This window comes from Anomaloglossus baeobatrachus, chromosome 1 (assembly GCF_048569485.1).
Source record: "Anomaloglossus baeobatrachus isolate aAnoBae1 chromosome 1, aAnoBae1.hap1, whole genome shotgun sequence".
Classification (NCBI taxonomy): domain Eukaryota; kingdom Metazoa; phylum Chordata; class Amphibia; order Anura; family Aromobatidae; genus Anomaloglossus; species Anomaloglossus baeobatrachus.
The window spans coordinates 194,082,104-194,103,246 of NC_134353.1; the positions used below are offsets into that span (position 1 = coordinate 194,082,104).

At 40.6% G+C, this 21,143-nt stretch overlaps 1 protein-coding gene across 5 annotated transcripts in view; it reads right to left on the minus strand.

Annotated features, from left to right (window-relative positions):
* The window catches only part of GRIA2 (glutamate ionotropic receptor AMPA type subunit 2), a 270,236-nt gene that overhangs the window by 84,002 nt on the left and 165,091 nt on the right, over positions 1-21,143 (minus strand). For all 5 annotated transcript variants that reach the window (XM_075347593.1, XM_075347571.1, XM_075347564.1 and 2 more), the window contains exon 6: positions 17,069-17,230. In XM_075347593.1, the coding sequence (XP_075203708.1) occupies positions 17,069-17,230 (162 nt within the window). The remainder of the gene's footprint in view (positions 1-17,068; positions 17,231-21,143) is intronic.

Here is a 21,143-nt window from a genome sequence, read left to right on the forward strand (position 1 = left end):
AGAAGTGGCTGTGGTGATTGTGGGCCAAAGCTTGCTCTTATGTTGTCAATCTTCTGCTTGAAGAAAGAGGCAAAGTCTTCAGCTGAGATGAGAGGAGAGGGAGGTGGTGCCGGGGGACGGAGGACAGAGTTGAAAGTGTTGAATAGCTGTTTAGGGTTGTGAGATAGAGAAGATATGAGAGATGAGAAGTAGGTTTGTTTTACAGCAGTGAGTGCAGACTTGAAAGTGGTGAAGGCCTGTCTGTATGCGATGAAGTGCTCGGCAGAATGAGACCTTTTCCAACTGCGCTCAGCAATTCTGGGAGCCCATCTCAATCCTTTAGTCTGACTTGTGTGCCAGGATTACCTGTTGATTGGGTGTGGGGGGCAGCTGATTCGAGAGCTGCAGAGATGGTGGTGTTGTATAAAGTGGCGGCAGCATCTGCATTGTGTGAAGAAGCAATGTCTGCAAGAGGGAAAAGAGACTGAGAAAGTGTGTGTAAATCAGGGTGATTGAGATTTCCGCGAGGGCAAAAGTTTGTGGAGGGGGGATTGTGTACTTGGAGAAGAGAGGGAAGAGAATGTTAGTAGGTTGTGGTCAGACAGGGGGAGAGGCGCGTTAGATAGGTTAGATAGGGAACAAAGACGAGTGAAGATGAGGTCCAGCGTGTGGCCATCTTTGTGAGTAGCTGCAGAGGACCATTGGGTGAGGCCGAAGGAGGAAGCGAGTGTTAGAAGTTTAGAGACAGATGAGTGAGAAGTGTCCATAGGGATGTTAAAGTCACCCATGATGATAGTGGGGATGTCGGTGGAAAGGAAATGTAGTAGGCAGATGGTGAAATGGTCAAAAAAGGCAGTGGCTGACTTTGGAGAGCGATAAATGACAGCCAGTTGGAGGTTGGAAGGTGCATAGATGCGTACAGAAGGCACCTCAAAAGAGAGGAGAGTAACAGAGGGTGGTAGTGGAATTGGTGTAAAGGGGCATTGGTTGGATAGGAGCAAACCAACTCTTCCACCATGCTTGTTACTGGGGCAAGGGGTGTATCCTCCTGTTACCAGACCCCGGCTTTCCTGACTACCCGTTCGTCCATACTATTTGTAAGGTAGAGACTAGCATTACATTTTGTTGATGAAGCAACTGTGTTGCCGGCAGGAGTGGTCTGTGATTGATCTGAGCTAGCGAACAACAGTGCCGGGCACAGCAGGCAGGTAGATATCAACTACCTGCTTAGTAGTGCTTAGACACTTTTTTTTTGTTAAAGTCCTGGATGTACCCAATAAGTCATTACTGTTTCATACATCTGTTATTGACTAAAGAAATGTAGCTTTTATTTTCAGGAAAAGTAGAGGTATATACAGTTAAATAAATGTGTTCTAATGGACAATACTTTTAGCAAACATTTGGTTAGTGATAGTTTGTAATCACATTGATGTGTATATTGGAATGTGCTCATGACAAACTATGTCCCAGGGGTCTCGAAGATGCGGCCCGCCGGCTGCAACCGACCCCTCAGGCTGCTTCTTGCGGCCTGCACTCCCTTATTGACCCGGTAACGATTAAAGCCAATGCAGGAGCTGCAGCCATCTACGATTTATTTCAGATGAATGTTTTGCTGGTGCTGCACAGAGTAGAACTGTCTCTGTACAACTATTCCAATGGTAGCCACTGGCCAATGAGAGGCAAAAATGATATGTATGGCTCAGTTGCAGGGAAGAGGATGCTGAGGGAACGGAGGACAGATGTGGAGTGTTTTAGGGATTTTTTTGTGTGCGAGTGTGTGTGTGTGTGTGTGTGTATGTGAAGAATGGCACAATAGGGGACCAGGATGAGATATTGCTACAAGAAGAGAACCTGCATAGGCACATTAGTAAGAGGGAACAATGATGTGTCCTAAGATGGGCACAATGATGGACACATTACTACAGGATGGGGACAAGGATGGGCACATTACTACAGGATGGGCACATTCCTACAAGGGGACAAGGATGGGGCACATTACTAAAGGATGGGGACAAGGATGGGCACATTACTACAAGATGGAGATAAGCATGGGGTACATTACTACAGGATGGGGAGAACGATGGGCACATTACTACAAGGGGACAAGGATGGGCATATTACTACAGGATGGGGACAAGGATAGGGCACATTACTACAGGATGGAGACAAGGATAGGCACATTACTACAAGGGAACAAGCATGGGGCTCATTACTACAGGATGGGATTGTTACTACAAGAATGGAGCAAGGATGGGCAAATTACTACAGAATGGGGAGCAGGATGGGCACATTACTTCAAGAAGGGGAACAGAATTGGGGACATTACTAAAAGACGAGGACCAGGATGGGAACATTACTACAAGATTTTTGGCCAAAATTATTATATGGTGCTAATTGTAAAACTATATTAGGCATAATTGTAAAACTATATTAGGGTTTTTTTATATTTAAACAAAAAATGCTCGTATGTTATAATGAATAAATGAAAAATGTTCAAAAATGTGATCCAAAAGTGTATAAATAAAATATGGTACCAATAAAAATGTCATTTTGTCCTGAAAAGAATGCAGCCCCCCAAATTATTTTTTTTGTATGTGCGGTCCTTATATTCAGCGGAGTTTGAGAGCCCTGCTATAGCCTGAGATGACTGTTTAGTTTGCTCAGGTCTGTCATCTGCTAATAGCTTTGTTTCCTCCAGATATCAACTTGCATAGGTGAAAAGCAGATTCACAATTCCTATAGGCATCACAAATATATGGCTTTAATATTGCACAAGCGGGACCTAAGCCTGGTTCAATTTTACACATTTAAACTGTAAATTAAATATTCAGAGACATGATATCTAAAGTGGGAACTACATTGAGAATTTATCAATATCTTATTTAATTGGGTAATGTGGTATAATGGCGGACAGTGTGCCAGAGGGCAGTAGGCTTGAAACGTCTAGTATCAGTTTACTGTATAAAAATGCAACTGGAAAAAGATTGTAAACTAGTATATACATGTCCATATTCAGGGATTATCAGCAAAATTCACTGCCACAGAAGTCATTTATATATTTCAGTCTCATACAGAAATGTTACAATATATTGCTTGTTGAATCATTCATGAAAAATTCAACAAATTATATCATTAGGAACAGGTCTGTGATGTAAGTAAGCGAGGCAGCATACAATTTACATCACCATTCGAGAATCCTATGGAAACTGACAGGGATGAGTACTCCAAATGATTACATTCAAGTGCACACTAACAAAGTAATTAAAAAGGTTATCCACTACTTTTACATTGATGTTCTATCCATAGGATAGGTCATCAAGGTCTGATCAGCCGGAGTCCGACACCCAGCACCCCCGCAGATCAGCCTTTCTCGGTGTCGGCGGTGGCACCAGCAGTGGCCAGAAAAGTTCAGTTCCAGAGCTACTCCATCTACTAAAAGAGGTAATTTATTGCATATCCGCTTCTTATTGATTTGAATGGAAGACAGATGTGCAGTAACCGGCCACGACCACTACCAGTTGATGGACCAACTCAGGAACTGAGAATTATGGAGACTTGCTGCCTTTAGCGGCACTGAGAACTGCTGATCGCTGATGGTGTCAGGTGTTGGTCTCTGGCCGATCAAACATTGATGACCTATCCTAAAGATAGGCCATCAATGTAAAAGTAGTGGACAACCCCTATAAATCATGGCAATGATGTTATTAGCGGTCAATGTCAACTGTATGGAGAAAGAAAAAATAAAGGTCAGTCCACCAATACAGTACATGACCTTTAATCATTAAAAACACATGCTAAATTGTGGGTAATATTGCACCAGTAAGTGCAATAGTGTCCAGATAGGATATAGCACACGCGTATTTGCCAATCAAAAGTTAAACAGGCTGGTTGAAAGAACAGGAGTGGTAAACAGAAAAAAAAAAACACAATACAGTAAAGAAAGGATAAATTAGGTTTTGGTCCTTCAGAGTAAATATGCAAATTGCATGAGTCCCATTAACCAAGGCTTAATAAATTCCGGCTTTCGAGACTATGGATGATTAGCTAAAAGTACACGCTTATTATCTTATAAGGGTTAGTGCCAGCCAAACAGAAAAAATAAACCCTTCACACTAATATATGAAATGCATTCATTATTATTGCTATTATTATTGCGTTTATTATTATTATTGTGTTTATTATTAGCAAAATAGAAACTATTCACAATTTGAGGAATAAGTTAACAGTAAGGCAGAACGGATCTGAACTGCAAAAGTCCGGATCCACGCGGTTTCAAAGATTTCCGGGTGCCGGATCCGGAATTCCGGGTGCACGATCTGGATCCAGCACTGGGGAAAATAATTGAAAAATAAAAAAAACAGAAATAAAACAGCGTTTCATATTTACCGAGACTCGGTGTCACGGCGGCACACTGCTTCCGGGTTGTGCATTCACTTCCTGTACTGTGCATCGTATACACACAGCTTTACCTGTTTTCCCCACCCACAGGTCATCCTCTCGTCTGTGATCGGTTGCAGGCACACGCGCCCCCAGCCTGTGACAGTATCTGCCTGCCATGCTCAGTCATTGTCTGTACTGCCAGCAGTCGTGCTGTATGGCCACTAGCTATGTAGCAAAGCTGGGTGCGTCGTCATGGGACCTCGTGTGGATTACGCCGGACCTGCAGGGTTTTGGGGGTTAATAAAGAGGTGAAGGAGGGTGTGTGTTTTGTCCAAATAAAGGATTTTTCTCTTTCTGTGTTTATTTACTGTGTTTATTTACGGGTTGAACTAGATGGACTTAGAGTCTCCCTTCAACCTTAAAAACTATGATACTATGATGATGATACTATGATACTTTCACTTACAAGTTAGTGTGATGCAGGTATCTCATCGACACCTGTGCCAACACTAATCTAGGGTTTAGTAGCAGCTGTACGCTGTTATTAACCCCTTATTACCCCGATGGCCACCGCACCAGGGCAATCGAGAAGAGCCGGTATTGCACCAGGATTGTCACATCTAATAGATGCAGCAATATCGGGCGGCTGGGGGCTGAGACTACCAGCCTCCAGCCGGCGTTATCATGGCTGGGTATCAAAATTAGGGGGGACCGCATGTTGTTTTTTTTTAAATTTATTTAAAAAGCCCCATCACCGGCACAGCTGTGCACACTTCTGACAGGAGCATGCATGTGTTTTTGTGTACATGCATGCTCATGTTCAGAGAGAGCAGGCTGTGCAAGCTGATGTCATGTCAGACTTGTATGAGTTTGACAGCGCATCACCAGCACAGCCACGCACACTTCTGACAGGAGTGTGCATGTGTTTCTAGGTACATGCACGCTCATAATCAGAAAGCGCAGGCTGTGCCGGCTGATGTCATGTCAGACTTGTACGAGTCTGACAGCACATCACCGACACAGCGGCACACTTCTGACAGGAAAGTGAATGTGTTTCTGAAAGACATGCATGCTCACCATACTGACCCGAAGACACTTGCACTGCTTTCCCCGCCTACCGGCCATCCTGCCACCTGTGATTGGTTGCAGTCAGCTGACGTGCTGCCACTCAGAGTGGGGGCGCATCTAGCTGCAATCAATTACATGCGCCGGTGGGCGGGCAAAACAATGAATATTGAATTGTCGGCTCCGGAAGAGAAAAGTGTGACCCGAAAGGAGATGCTGCCATGACACAGCCTCGGGTGAGTACACCGCGCACGTTTCAACCTCCCTATCCCCTCCACGTTTTTAATCTCCGGATTCTAATCCCAATAGACTTAACAGCCAATACTGCACATGGTGTAAGGATTCACAGCAGTTGACGGAAAGGAATATACACTTTATTCTGTAAAGCATAAACAAATCTAACATTTATTATTGGCTATTCCGATACTTTTTTATTTTAAATTAGTGTTTGATGAATAATAAAAACATTTATATGTGACCAATTACAATCAGGCCATGTTAACACATATTTTCAGACCTGTTCTCTTGGCAGTAAAAATGCTGTGTACAAAACACAGGTTTTTCTGCATTGTTTACAACGGCTTTAATTGTGTTTTGGCAGTGTTTAGCAACTTATTTTGGTGCATATTACATGGATCATTTGTCTAACGTAAATTTTTAATAATTTTTGTTTCTTTTACTAAAAACGCTGGCCAAAAAAGGCTGCAAAAACTTAGTAAAAAACCTCTTTGCTGCGTTTTTGCAGTTTTTCATTCCTTTCTATGAGTGAGAAAAAAAAATCTGGCTATGTCATTTCTGTACCAAATCTCTTGGCAGAAACAAAATTGCGTTTTTGTCGCTTTTTGATGCATTTTTTTCAAGTGTTTTCTATGACTTCTGGGGTTGAAAAATACTGCAAAAATGCTGATAGGATTGACATGCTGCAGATTATTTTCTGCCCCACGTCTGCAAAGGAAAAAAAACAACATGCACAAAACTTCAGGATTCTCATTGACTTTGCTGGCATAAGGATTTGCCTGCAGCATTGTGACAAAAATGCACCAAAAACGCATCAAAAAAGCTAATCTCCGCCCCTCCGCTTCTATTGGCCGGTCGCTTAGTGACGCCGCTATGACGCCGAACGCACCTCCCCCTTGAAGGAGGGATTGTTCAGCGGTCACAGCGACGTCGCTGACAAGGTATGTGCATGTGATATGCGATATGTGGTGATCACTGCCGTAGCGAACATTATCGCTACGGCAGCGATCACCACATATCGCACGTACGACGGGGGCAGGTGCTATCATGCACGACATCGGTAGCTATAGCTAGCGATGTTGTAGTGTGTAAAGCACCCTTGAGAGCATGTGCACGGGTAAAAGATTTGGTGCAGAAATTTCTGCATCTCTTGCAGCGGCAAAAAAGTACGTTTTTGATGCATTTTTGGGTTTTTTTTGGGGCAGATTTTTTCCATATATTAGTTTGGGTGAATTCTGCAGCAACAATGCGGAAAGAATTGATATCCTGGAGATTTAAATCTGCACCAAATCTGCAAGGAGAAGAGAAAATACTCAAAGTGTGCATGAGGCTTCACGATTCTCATTCACTTTGGTGAGATCAGATTCCTTTTAGGCTTTGTGACAAATCTATATTGAAAAATGCATAAAAACACAACAAATCTGCAACGTGTGCACACAGCCTAAAAACGAAGGAAAAATGCTGAAAGAATTGACATGATGCAGATTTAAAACTGCTTCAATATTTAAATTAAGTCAGGAAAAAATATAACGTGTGCCTGAGATTTCCGAAATCTCATTGCTTTTGCTGGTACTGTAAAATGCAGCTTCTTATTTGTGTAAAAAAAAAAATGGTGCGAAAAATGTATGCTCCAAAATGCTTTAAGCCGAAAAATTGACTAATCCTTGACTGATTACACATAGCTCACAAGTTAAGAAACACCATTATGATGTCAGGACACTTTTTTGTAAATACAGTAACTACTGTATATTCTCTCCATTTACTCTACATATCCAGATCACAGGTGCTTTTAAGAATAGCAGTGCTGCATTTAATAGTTTTCTATTCTGGCTCCTTGTATATTAAAGCTGACAAATCAAAACAATAGAGAACAATTACATAATGAAAAAGCAGCTCTTAAAACAACAAATCCATGAATTGAAAGTTATGCCATTATAGTATTTGTCAATCGTTATGGTTCTTAGAAAACTAGGACGTGTAGGATGTCCTATGGATGGTTTGGTGTACAACGCTGCAAGGCAGTAAATCAGTCAACATGAATATGAAAATAAATATCTGATTTGTTTCCACACCAACAGATATAAACACAAAGGCTCGTCTTACACAGAGAAAACGTAATACAATGTGACTGACATGAGGTGACATGGGCGCACAGCATTGGATATCAGCTGGTAATATTTTCCTATAAAAATGGAAATGTATATTTTTACAGTAAAAATTGCCATCAATGCTGTTAGAATGGCACCTTGAAAAAATAATAACTATAAATGAGCGAACCCGAAGTTCGGTGTTCATACCGAAAACAGACTTTATATAAAAAAAACAGAGTTTGGATTTCGGGTGCTTTATGTGTGAACACTAGTGATGGGAGAACTCACAGATATCGAGGATTGGTGAGACTAACCGGACTTGGAAAAAAAAAATTTGAATATATCCCGGATATCTGGCTGGACACCTGTCCCCATATAAGTCTATAGGGACCAGACTCTGGCACTTAAAAATGGTTGTAGAAGGTATAGGATTATTAGAGCAGGCACATTATACTTACCGAGATCACGAAGCAGCTGTAAATGCTCCTGCGATCGCTCACTCTTCCTCCAGGGCCACTCATTATTACTGTGATTGGTTGCAGTCAGACATGCCCCCAGACTGTGTGACAGCCTGTCTGACTGCTTGCAATCACAGGCACTGTCTGTGTGTCACTAAATTGGCATATGGTCCCCCATACTATGATACCTAGCACAGATAAAGCATATGGCTAATAGTTTAAAAAAAACAGTGCACAGTCCCCCCCAATTTTTATACCCAGCCATGATAAAACCGGACAGCTCGGGGTTCGTATTCTCAGGCTAAGGAGACCCATGCTTATTGGGCTTCCCAGCCTAAAAATAGCAGCCTGCAGCTGCCCAGGATTGTCGCATCCATTAGATGTGACAATCCCGGAACTTTACCCGGCCATTCTCGATTGCCCTGGTGCAGTGGCAATCAGGGTAATAAGGGGTTAATAACATCCCACAGCTGTCACTAAGCCCTAGATTAGTAATGGGAGTCATCTATGAAGCCCCCCGCCCATTAGAAATCTGTAAGTGAAAAGAAATAAACAAAAGCACAAAATCTTTTATTTGAAATAAAATAAAACAAACAACACCCTTTCACCAATACAATGAGCAGTTCCAGAAGAAAAGTTAGCAGCCGTGGGAGCATTTACAACCATGCCAGAGATTCTGTAAGTATAGCGTCCTTGCATTATTTTTATTTTTATTTTTTCTTGTTTTATTTAATGGGTTGCCGGACCCAGATCATTGGCCGGAGTTCTCTGAGAACTCCTGGCCCGGGTCCGGCACGGGCATACTTTTGAAACTGCGCGAATCTGGCTTTTACAGTCCGGGTCTGCCCATCACTAGTGAACACCACTGGAGCAAGCATCGCTATGCTCGGGAATGCTAAGGTGCTCAGCCCAGTGCGTGCCACTTGCAGTGTTTGAACAGCTCACACTGGAGGTAACAACAGCATAATCAGATGCAGTGTGCAGAAACAAAGGAAAAACACTGACCACCTGCCCCCAGAAGTATTTTGGCTGCATATGGGCGTAGAGCCGAAATGCCCAATTAGTGACTTCAATTGGGGTTCTGGTCAAGTCCGGGTTCCAAACCAAACTTTCTCTAAAGTCCACCTGAACCTGCCTAACCGAACTTCTTCGGGTTGGCTCATCTCTACTAACAAGGACATATAAGGATAGATATACTCAAGATATATACAAGCTGATAAGACCCCCAACTATCAGCAGTAATCTTTTGAGAATTCTGCAAACAGGTATTCAGTTCCCTGCAGGGCCATGACAGAATTCACAAATTTGATTCCAAAATTCCATTTTGTTTCCAGTCAAACCATTTAATAAAAATGTTTCTATGTGGAGTATACCCAGAATACAGACATGTGCCAGACTAATCCTTACAATATAACAATATATTATTACATTTCTATGTATTAATACAGCCATTTTAAAAATTGATGGAAGAAAATTTATAGTGACATGTCTTTCAATTACGCTACTAATGTATTAGTGTTTAGACTACACTTATTTCAAATTAAAAATCGCCCAAAGAGGTGAAGACCACTAGTCAAATTAATTACAGTATAAAAATAATCAGCAATAATTGCCTCTTCCATATACCTTTTCTGGAAACAGTGAAATCTGTATATAAAAGAGGCTTCGGCTTAAGGCCTTTCTACATTATTCTTCATGAAAATCTGTCATTCGGTTTTTGCTACCCAGTCTAAGGCCATGTGCGCATGCTGCAGATTTACCCATTTTCAGCGTAAAAAAATGGAGAAAAACAGGTTTTTTTGCCGCGCTAAGAAACCATGAGCATGAATATAACAATTTGTTCTTTTATTTAGGTCATTCCAACGCGTTTCGGAGACTCATCTGCCTCCTTCCTCAGGGAAAAGAGATTATTTTCCCTGAGGAAGGAGGCAGATGAGTCTCCGAAACGCGTTGGAATGACCTAAATAAAAGAACAAATTGTTATATTCATGCTCATGGTTTCTTAGCGCGGCAAAAAAACCCGTTTTTCTCCAGTTTTTTTACGCTGAAAATTTGCTCTGTAACGGGGCCGCTGCTGAACCACCTAAGCTCTCATCCACGTCTGCAAAGGGGTTGTGACTGGCACAACCCTGCCAGGTGAGTGCATTGTTCTTTTTCCTTTCCACCCTGTAAACCGGGTAAGACCCTATTGCGCCTTTTTCTCACCCATCATAGCGGATTTACCCATGGAATTGCCGCGGATTTTGCTGCAGAAATGCTGCAGAAAATGTTTATAACATTTCTGGAGTCCTTCTCCAGCAAAATCTATGGGGATTAAAAAAAGCTGTGCGCACACTGTGTTTTTTGTCCCTGCGGATTTACCCGCAGATTTTCTGCTGCGGAATTAATGTTAATGTCACTTCTTTTCTGCAGGTCCCTGCAGTTTTTCCATTAATTATTGGTAAAAAAAAACTGCAGGGACCAAGCTGCGGCAAATCCGCACCAAAACGCATCAAAACATGCGGATTTCATTGCGGTTTTGGTGCGGTTTTTTACTGCAGGTGCAGAATTTTTTCACAAGGCCTGGTTTTTCCTTAAGAAAAAGTCATTTTTTAGTGCGCACATAGCCTTAGGCTATGAAATCCGCATGCGGATTTAATGCGGTTTTGCTGCGGATTTGCCGCGGTTTTTTCGCAGGTTGGTCCATGCTGATTTTTACCATTATCTATGGCAAAAACCGCAGGTATCTGTGGAAAAGAATAGACATGGACACTTATTCCGCAACGGAAATTCCGCGGGTAAATCCGCAGGTATAAAAAAACGCAGTGTGCGCACAGCATTTTTTTTTTTATACCCATAGGTTTTGCTGGGGAATTACTGCACAAATGATAGACACATTTTCTGCAACAAATCTGCGGCAAATCCGCAGTAAAATCCGAGGTAAATCTGCAGCGTGCGCACAGGGCCTTAGGGTGTGTTTATCCTAGGTTGTAGCATCTTATGCAAATGCGGTTCTAACTCTACTGCGAGCGTGAGCCGAGAGTCATCTACTGTAATCAGATTCTCTCGCATGTGAGAATCGGATCACAACTGCAGAGAAAATGGAGAGATAAATTCCTCCACCTTCTCCATTGAAGACATCAGAGTGCAGTCCAATGTTTCACACGCACTCATAGACTTGTATGGATATGCTGCCAATCACAGCATGCACAATTTTTGTTCTCATGCCGAATTGGCATGAGAAACTAAATGCTGATCAGTGGCACTCCATAGTATAACCTTGAAGTCATTGCTAGCCGGTAAAAAATTGAATACCGCTCATCTGAGTTAATAGTTTATACCTGTATAACCAGCATAAGCACTCCCTAAAACTTGCATAATGTAAAGACAGAGACCCTGAATCCAATGATATGTCAACTTCTGGGCTCCTTAGTGTAGTTTTGATACAATCTCCGTTTTATCAGCAAGAGATTATCACTAAAGGACTAGTCAACCTGCTTGTATGTAGTCATCTATATTCTTGAACTTGGCATAACCCCACAACCCCCACTGGTTGGCAACTTTCTGCCTTTGCACTGTGTACACAAAAAGCTGCTAATCAGTGGTGTGGGTGGGGTTACATAGAGCTCAGGATTAGAGAACTGTTACATCTGCAGCAGATATAACAAATATTTTATCAAACCAGCAAGCAGCCAAATAATTGATACATCGCTGGAATCAAGGTCTCTGCCAAACCTGCGGGTGAGGGGACTAGAGGTTCCTCACCAAAGATACAGAGTTTGAGCCTCAGCAGCAATAAGGAGACCCATAAGGAGATAGGGCCAGAAGCCATCTCACCTGGTCCACGCTGCCGGCAAACGGGCCAGAAAGGGGAGAAAAGGCAGTAGCGATTTCCCTGGATGAATCCCACGATACTGCAAGTAAGGGGTTATCCGAAACAAAAGGAGTGCTAGGAAGGCGAGTTAACGGCTACCCTCAGTTCGGCCTGAAGGAGTTCCTGGTTCCACCTGGTTGAATCTCAGCATCGCCCGGGCTCCTCACAACAAAACATCTAACAGTGAGTAAACAAGTTGAAAGACACTTTGGACTGCGACTGAGTTATTCTGCGACCTGTTGTTCCACACACCCGAGCCCCTGGGGCCAGCCTCACTCTCGGGAGGCCACACCATCCGACTGCAGATTCCATCAGCCCCAGATGCTCGTCAAACTGCAGTGGCGGTTGCCTATAACCCTGACCGCAAACCGAGAGTAGCGTCACGACTCATAAGTAAATAACCTGACATATCTGTTGCCAGCGGTAATCAAGTGGAGTCCCTGTGGCGTTCCAGAAGATGGAGTGACGTCCCTGAGGCGACCGCTACAGGTGGGCAATACAAAAGCACTTAGACCTATTTGAAAATTTTCTATTAGAGTTACCATTACTACCTTGTGCTGCTGAATATTCGATAGCTTAACCCCTTAAAGACTCAGACACATTGTACGTTAATGACCAAGCCTCATTTTCCAAACATGGTCAGTGTCATTGCATGTGGTAATAACTCAGGAAAACTTCAACATATCCCACTGATTAGGAGAACGTTTTTCGTTTTACATTGTACTTCATGGTAGTTGTAAATTTTGGATGAAATGATTTGCGTTTATTTATGAAAATATCAAAAATTTGGTTAAAAAATGAAAATTTCACAATTTTCAAATTTTTATTTTAAGGGTTAAAAGTTAACCAGCAATTTCTCATTTTCCAACAAAAAATGAAGAAAAACAATTTTTTTAGGGACCACATCACCTTTGAAGTGACTTTGAGCGGCCTGTGTGACAGAAAATACTAAAAGTTACAATTTTAAAACCTTCACCTTTCAAAGTTCTCAAAACCACATTTAAGAAAATTATAACCCCTTTCAGGTGCTTCACAGGAACTAAAGCAATGTGGAAGGAAATTAACATTTTACTTTTTCCACACAAAAATGTTGCATTAGCATCAAATTTAGCATTTTCTTCAAGGTAGCAGGAAAAAAATGTACCATATAATTTGTTAGCGAGTTGTCCTGAGTACACCGATATTCCATATGTGGAGGAAAACTACTGTTTGGGCGCAAAGCAGGGTTCAGAAGGCAAGGAGCACTACTTGACTTTTGAAATGCAAAATTAGCTGGAATGGATAGCGAATGCCTTGTCATGTTTGCAGAGCCCCTGACATGCCTAAACATTGCAAACTCCACCGCAAGTGACCCCATTTTTGGCAACTAGAACCCTCAAGGAAAATATCTAGAGGTATGGTGAGCACCTTGTACTTCCAGGTGCTTCACATAATTTTATAACACTGAGTCATGAAAATGTAAAAATAAGTTTTTCAAATAAATATGCTGATTTATACCCACATTTTTCATTTTTAAAGGTAACAAGAAAAAATAGTACGCCCGATACCCTAAATGTGATGAAAAATGACTGTTTTTGCACACTACAGGGCTTGGAAGGGAAGGAACACCATTTGACATTTGGAGTTCAAAAGTGGCTAGAATAGATTGTGGACACCATGTCGCTTTTGCAGAGCCCCTGATGTGCCTAAAATCCCCCACAAGTAACCTCATTTTGGAAACCACACTCCTTGAGGAATTCATCTAGGGGTGTGGTGAGCATTTTGAACCTGCAGGTGCTTCACAGAATTTTAAAACATTGGACTGTGAAAATTAAAAATTGTCTTTTTTCCCCAAAAATGTTGGTTTATACCCCAAATTTTTAATTTTTACAAGGGTAACAAGAGAAAATGTATCACATTTTTTGTTCAATTTCTCCTGAGTACAGGGGCACCGCATGTATGGTCAGAAACTCTGGTTTGGGCACATTGCAGGAATTGGAAGGGAAGGAGTGCTATTTGATTTTCGGATTGCAAAATTGTCTGGAATAGATTGTGAACATCATGCGCAGAGCCGCAGATATCCCCCAAAAGTGACACCATTTTGGAAACTGCACCCCTCAAGGTATTTATCTAGGGGTGTGGTGACCCTCTTGAAACTATTGGTGCTTTACAAAATGTTATAATATTGGGCCGTGAAAATGATATGATATAGTTTACCAGATTTATGTGTTTTTTTTATTATCACACACTAAAGAAATACTTTTTTCTTACAAAGGAAGTCTTTGCAGCACCATATTTTGAGAGCTATAAATTTTACATATTTTTGCCGAGAGAGTCATGTGAGGGATTGTTTTTTTGCAGTATGAGTTGACATTTATTGGTACATTTTCAGACACATGAGATTTTTTGATCACTTTCTCTTCCAATTTTTGAGATGCAGTAGGAACAAAAACCAACAATTCAGAAATAGTTTTTCGTTTTCTTTTTTTTATGCCGTTCATCGTGTGGTAAAAGTGATAACACATCTTTATTCTTTGGGTTACTACAATTACAGTGATATACAGTACATTTATATAGTTTTTTTAATGTTTTGCTACTTTTACACAATAAAAACAATTTTACAGAAACATACGGTACATCAGAATAAAGAAACTATATACATGTGTGTATTCATTGTTGGGTGCTAGTATAAACTTATGTGTACAACTTCTTTGCTCCTGATATATATTTAGATCTACATTTTTGCATTTCTAGAAGCTTGTATATACTTATATAATATTATTATTACTGATATTTATTTGTGTGTACTTTTTATTATTTGCTGTATGCTGGTATGCACTTATGTATTTGGTTTCTTCATGCAGATATATATTTGTGTACAGTTTATCCTTTCTTGGATGCTTTTTTTTCACCTCAAGTAGAAGAAAAGCTAGAATTGGCTCTGCTTTTATCTGGTCATGACACGCAGAACCTTATGCATAAGCCCTAGTTAACGCCACCCCGCCACCAACATTATGTATTCATTATGCAAAGCCAAGAGCAAAAGCCACATAAAAGCAGAATATCAAAGGAGTAAAGGGTAATTCAGTTGAGGTGTCCATTATATTTAGCTATAAGCAATTGGTGAATTCAACTGGGTATATTCAACAAGTAGCTTATACCAAGCCACCAATGATAGTATTCCTTTAACAAGTGAAATAGTGTCATTTTTTCACATTATTTCCTCAAATGTTTTGAATGCAAAGTTTTGAAATCAATTTTTGCTAAATGACAAGGTATTAGTAATACTTCATGTCATTCTGAACTCTCTTGTTAGTGTCAACATCTGAACAATATACAAAACAGAATTGTACAGGCTAAGGTACCTTAGTATACAGACCAGAATGTTATACTTATAAAAATAATAACTTTATTAGTAATGAATTAAAAGATTTTCAATCAACCAATACATCAAACATACAAAAGTGCATGTAGTGTGAAGGTACACACTGAATGGCCAGGTGTAGGAAAGCTTATGGAGGGGTCTGAGGGTGGTATAGATGAAGTTTTGATAATATGGATCAGGAGGGGTTATATCTATCCCTGATCTGTGTCCTACCTACCAATGGGGCTTTAAGCACCCTAGATTTGTGGTGCTCCCATTCCACGGCGGCTCGCCCTCACCATTCCTAACTACCTGATTGAATAGCCATCACCAAGATACAAAAGTGCAAAGTGCAACAAAATCAGCACATTATTGCCAGACACAGCAACATTTATACAGACAGAAAACTAAGATTTCAAGCCACAGTATGTAGGAAGGATCAATGGTTATGTCCCAAGTTTTGGGACAATACACAGTGTCAATGAGTCCGTACCGGCAGCATCCGCCCCTACTTAAGTATTGAATAGATACAGTAGAAGAGGTAAACGGTACTATGGACTAATTATATTGTCCGTATATATGATACGCACACAAAAGCAGTTGTTACTGTGTGTTTTAGAGATATCATAAGGAGCAAATATAGAAAATAAACAGTGCTCCACAGGGTATAATATCCTTATAAACCACCCTACCTCCTCTGACAGTATATGAATATAGTAGGAGGGGTTAGAAAAAATAATTATAATGTCCGTAAAATTGAACACAACAGGACAATTACTATGTTGTACTATAGATACCTAGAGGTATAAAACACGCCATAACCAGTGATCCACTGGGTATCCTACTTTTAGTTGGTAATCCTCCTGGACTACTATGATATGATTAGTTACCAGGATTCTCCCTTCTTAAATACACATAGTGGTGCTGTGTCTGGTGTAGCATATATATTCTCCCATCGTTCACCGAACGCGTTTCCCCCCACTAGTAACTGGGGTTCATCAGGGGAATTGAACTGTGGACAGCTGTTGCATTTAAAAATTCATGCAATGCAACCTTAGAACAAATGAATGCCCGGTCACAATATCCAGTAGGGCTAATTCCCATAAGTGCAAGAGATAATGAGTTCCCTGCTGGTGCTGCTACTTAGAACAAATGAATGCCCGGTCACAATATCCTGTAAGGCTCGTTCAGATGAGTGCAGGAGATAAAGAATTCCTTGCTGCTCCTGTTGCTGACCATATCATGACCATGCCTGCTTCCAGGCTTATGTCACCAAGGGTATAGATTTCATTAATACATATCTCCCTTCTGAACTTTGCCGGTGGCCTTCTTACAGTGGTCACATGATACACCCATGTGACTGCTTCCCCAGTATCGTTCTCTTTTGCGCAGGTGCTTAGTGCATTGAGGCCATGCACTGATATGAGAAATCTACTGCCTGTCTCTGCATACTGTTTACACATAATGCAAAAATGCACTGTTCATAAGAAAAAAAATGCTGCAAAAACAAACACCATATTTGCAAAAAAAGTAAAAATAATACTCTGCATTCATTGCTCTGCAATTTAGCAAACAATAAAATAAAGATTTTTTTAAGTGATATCCATATCACCATATCATATACTATTAATAAAATATTTCTTATCAAGTAATTTACACTTACCTTAATTGTTGAAGTATGTGCACCAGGATATTCCTTCTCTTCTAGTATTGACCAACGCTGAATGAATTTGGAAACTGCAGGGTCATCATAGTCAACAATCTGAAATCCTGAAACATTGGCCCCTCCAAACTGTATTTTTGATAAATCGCCATCTGTGAAGCCCTATGTGAAGAAAATACATTGATTATACTTTCACTCTGTTGAAGCTTCTGCAGACATGTCACTTTAACAAATGGAGATTCCTTCAAGGCATAGACATTAATAAAGCATATTTAGTTTCTGAAGCTAATTCTGTTATTTAAAAAAATGGAAATTTAAAAGAAAAAGTTATACATCTAAAATGTAAACAAAAAGAAAAAAATCAGTATATGATATATAATAGGAATAGGTCAATCAGTCAGCTAAATGGACTTTACAGCGCTCAGTGCAATTAGAAGGGTTATTTATCCTGAGATCATAACTTACACCCTTCCCAAGACCAGTGATAAATGTCTGATTGGTAAGAGCTTTTTGAATAAGCAACTTTGCATGCATAGCAATGCCCAATTCACAGTGTACAAGACTGGGGCCAATCTCAATCATTCTTATAGACTTTGAAAGCTGTACAACCACTTTGTTCCAATGCAAGGGACCATTGTTCTCTTGACTGGTGGGACTTTCAGTGAGGATAGGTCATGCGTTTCAATCTTAGGATAGCCCCTTTAATTTATTTATAACTGTGTCCTCATGCATTTTTACTAGATTTTATGGTTTACTTTTCAAGTTTTTTCTGTGTTGGACGATTCACAAAAAGTCTTGCTTTATATATCGTAGCATAAATACTATATATGCAGAGGTATTACAAATATATAAGTCAATCCCTAAAATTTCAAAGCTTTCCCGTAAAGCTCAGAAATCAATCTATCTTTCATACCTGCTGTAGATGGGATTTTGATACAAGAATACATATCGATTATCATATTTAGGGTCAGAAGGAATTTTCTCTTTACATAAAAACAATAGACATTTTATTTCCCTTCTCCAAATCAGCGCTGTAGAATAGTAGGTAAAACTAGATGACATTGTTTGTTTGTTTTTATGTTTAATTATTTTTTATCAAATCAGATATTTAGTGAAATTATATTCTAAGCATATAAAGTGGAGGCGCTTTCAGGGTGCCATTACAAGAATCTATGCTAAGGAATGATCTTTATTCTAATTAGAAATAAGAATGAAACTAAAAGAAAAAAGACAAAAATAGGTTTTAAAACTCCTAGGTGATGCAGTGAAATATAAAAGTGCCATTATTGTTAAATGCAAAGGCAGCAGCACGGCAAATCTTTATTTCATATTTATCTCTTTTCTAGGTATTCTTTATTTATATATTGATCTACCTGTACAACTATAATGACTCTGCTCTCTTCTTCAAGCCACATATACAAGCCATTTCCGCCTCCTGTTGACTCCAATTCAAAAATATAAATATTTCCCGGATCTGTACATTCCTTAACCGAGACTCTGCGAAAACACTAGTGCAAGCCCTCATTATCTCCCGCCTTGACTACTGCAATCTCCTGCTCTATGGTCTCCTTAATAATATTCTTGCATATTTCCAATGTATTCTAAACTCTGCAGCCCGACTAAACCATCTCTCCCCCAGTTATTTCCCGGCCTCTACACTGGCATCCCATTGCCCAAAGACTCTAGTTTAAAACCTTAACCATGACATACAAAGCCATACACAACCTGTCTCCTCCATACATCTGTGACCTAGTCTCCTGAAACTTACCTGTACGCAGCCTCAGATCCTCACAAAATCTGCTTCTCTATTCTCCTCTTATCTCCTCTTCCCACAATCGCATACAGAATTTCACCCATGCAGCCCCCTTATTCTGAAACTCTCTACTCCAACACAACAGACTCTCGCCTACTACAGAAACCTTCAAAAGGAACCTCAAGGCCCACCTCTACTGACAAGCCTACAATCTGTAGTAACCCTTATTTTGCTATAGTGCTGCATGACCATCTCTAACCTCACCTACTGTATCCTCACCCATCCCTTGTCGACTGTGAGCCCTTGTGGGCAGTGTTCTATCTCCTCCTGTATCAGCCACTGACTTGTATTGTTCATGATTATTGTACTTGTTTTGATTATGTATAACCCATTTTACATGCAAAACGCCATGGAATAAATGGCGCAATAATAATAAATTATAATGTCAATTTTTTTGCCATAAAAATGGATTGTGTGCATTCTTTAGGTTCTAATAACTAATTGCATTAAACCATAGGCTCTGTATAATACTAATGAGGTCTACATAAATAAATTGTCAGTATCTTTAGTGTGTGTGTGACTGCATTTAGGCTTTGGAAAACTACCTGAATGCAGCCTGTACATCAATGTCAATAAGACAAAAGGCCCAACACTATTTCTAATATCATATGTGGTTTATGGGTATTTTACATAATTAGTGAATGATAAATTAAATGACAAGGTCCTTTGATCATGGTTAATATTAAATTGGTTTTTATTTGATTGGTCATGACTGATAATGACCATGAATAACTGCTTTGGTAGCAGGTGTTGTATGTAAAATATATTTTGTTTACATTTAAAACTGAAAAGGAAATATGCAAATAAGCTCATTAGTAGCTAGATTACAATGTTAGATCATCTCTTGAGCCATTAACTTCCTAATCAAAATCAGCAAAATCAGCTATATAGCTAATTTGCTAAAGCTAGAATATACCGTTAAGTGTTGGACCAACAATTCACAAAAAAAACAACAAAGACATAGAATATACTATAATTTATATATTTATAGATGTATATACAGTACCTTAAAAACATATTTATACCCTATGAACTTTTTCAGGTTACTCCTACAAACTTAACTGTATTTTATTGGAATTTTATGTGATACACCAACACTAAGTAGCAAGCATTTGTGAAGTGGAGAGGAATGATACATGGTTTACTAAGTACCGTATTTTTCGGACTATAAGATGCACGTTTTTCCCCAAATGTTGGAGGAAAGTGGGGGGTGCGTCTTATAGTCTGAATGTGGCTGCGGGGAATGAAGGTGCTGCGGTGGAGCAGGTCATGAGTGGCATGAGCAGGCTGTAGCAGCCTGCTGTGACCACATGGGACCACTCATTTCATATGCATGCCCATCCTTCCGCCCATCATCTCTCAGCACTGAAGCCATTGCTGACAGGTGGGCGGGATGATGGGCGGGGGGGTGCGTGCATAATTAACAGCCGGCCCATGTGATTACCCTTGGCAACTACAGCCTCGAGAGATCATGTGCGGCTGTATTCACTACCCCCAGCACATCATCATCAGCGCGGGGTGCAGTGAATCAGTATACTCACCCGTCATCGTTGTCTGCAGTATCGCGATCTCCTCCTGTCTGCCGGCCAGCTGATCTGTGTAGAGAGCGGTGAGCACAGCGATGACGTCATTGCTGTGCGCACCGCTAGTCTCCCCACAGGACAGCTGACAGACAGACAGAAGGATGAGCGATGCTGCAGACAATGGTGACGGCTCCACACTCCAGTGGCGCTGCTGCCGGCACTGACAGGAGGAGGAGCGATGCTGCATGGAGCGAGGAAAGGTGAGTATAAACGTTTATTTTTTTTTGTGTGTACGACAGGATACAGGCCATTTAGCAGGATGGAGGTATACAGCAGGATGGGATATATAGCAGGATGGATGGGGGTATATAGCAGGATGGATATGGGGTATTTAGCAGGATGGATATGGGGGAATATAGCAGGATGGATGGGGGTATATAGCAGGATGGGGGTATATAGCAGGATGGCAGTATATAGCAGGATGGCAGTATATAGCAGGATAAGGGCATATACCAGGATGGTGCTATGTAGCAGGATGGGGGCTATACCACGATGACGGTATATAGCAGGATGGGAATATATATCATGATGGCGGTATATAGCAGGATGGGAATATATACCAGGATGGGGTACATATATACAAGGATGGGGATCATATACAAGGCAGGAGGATCATTACCAGGATGGGGTACCTTAGTTAGAGAATTTGGGGACATTACCCCCATAACAGTGTCAGCAG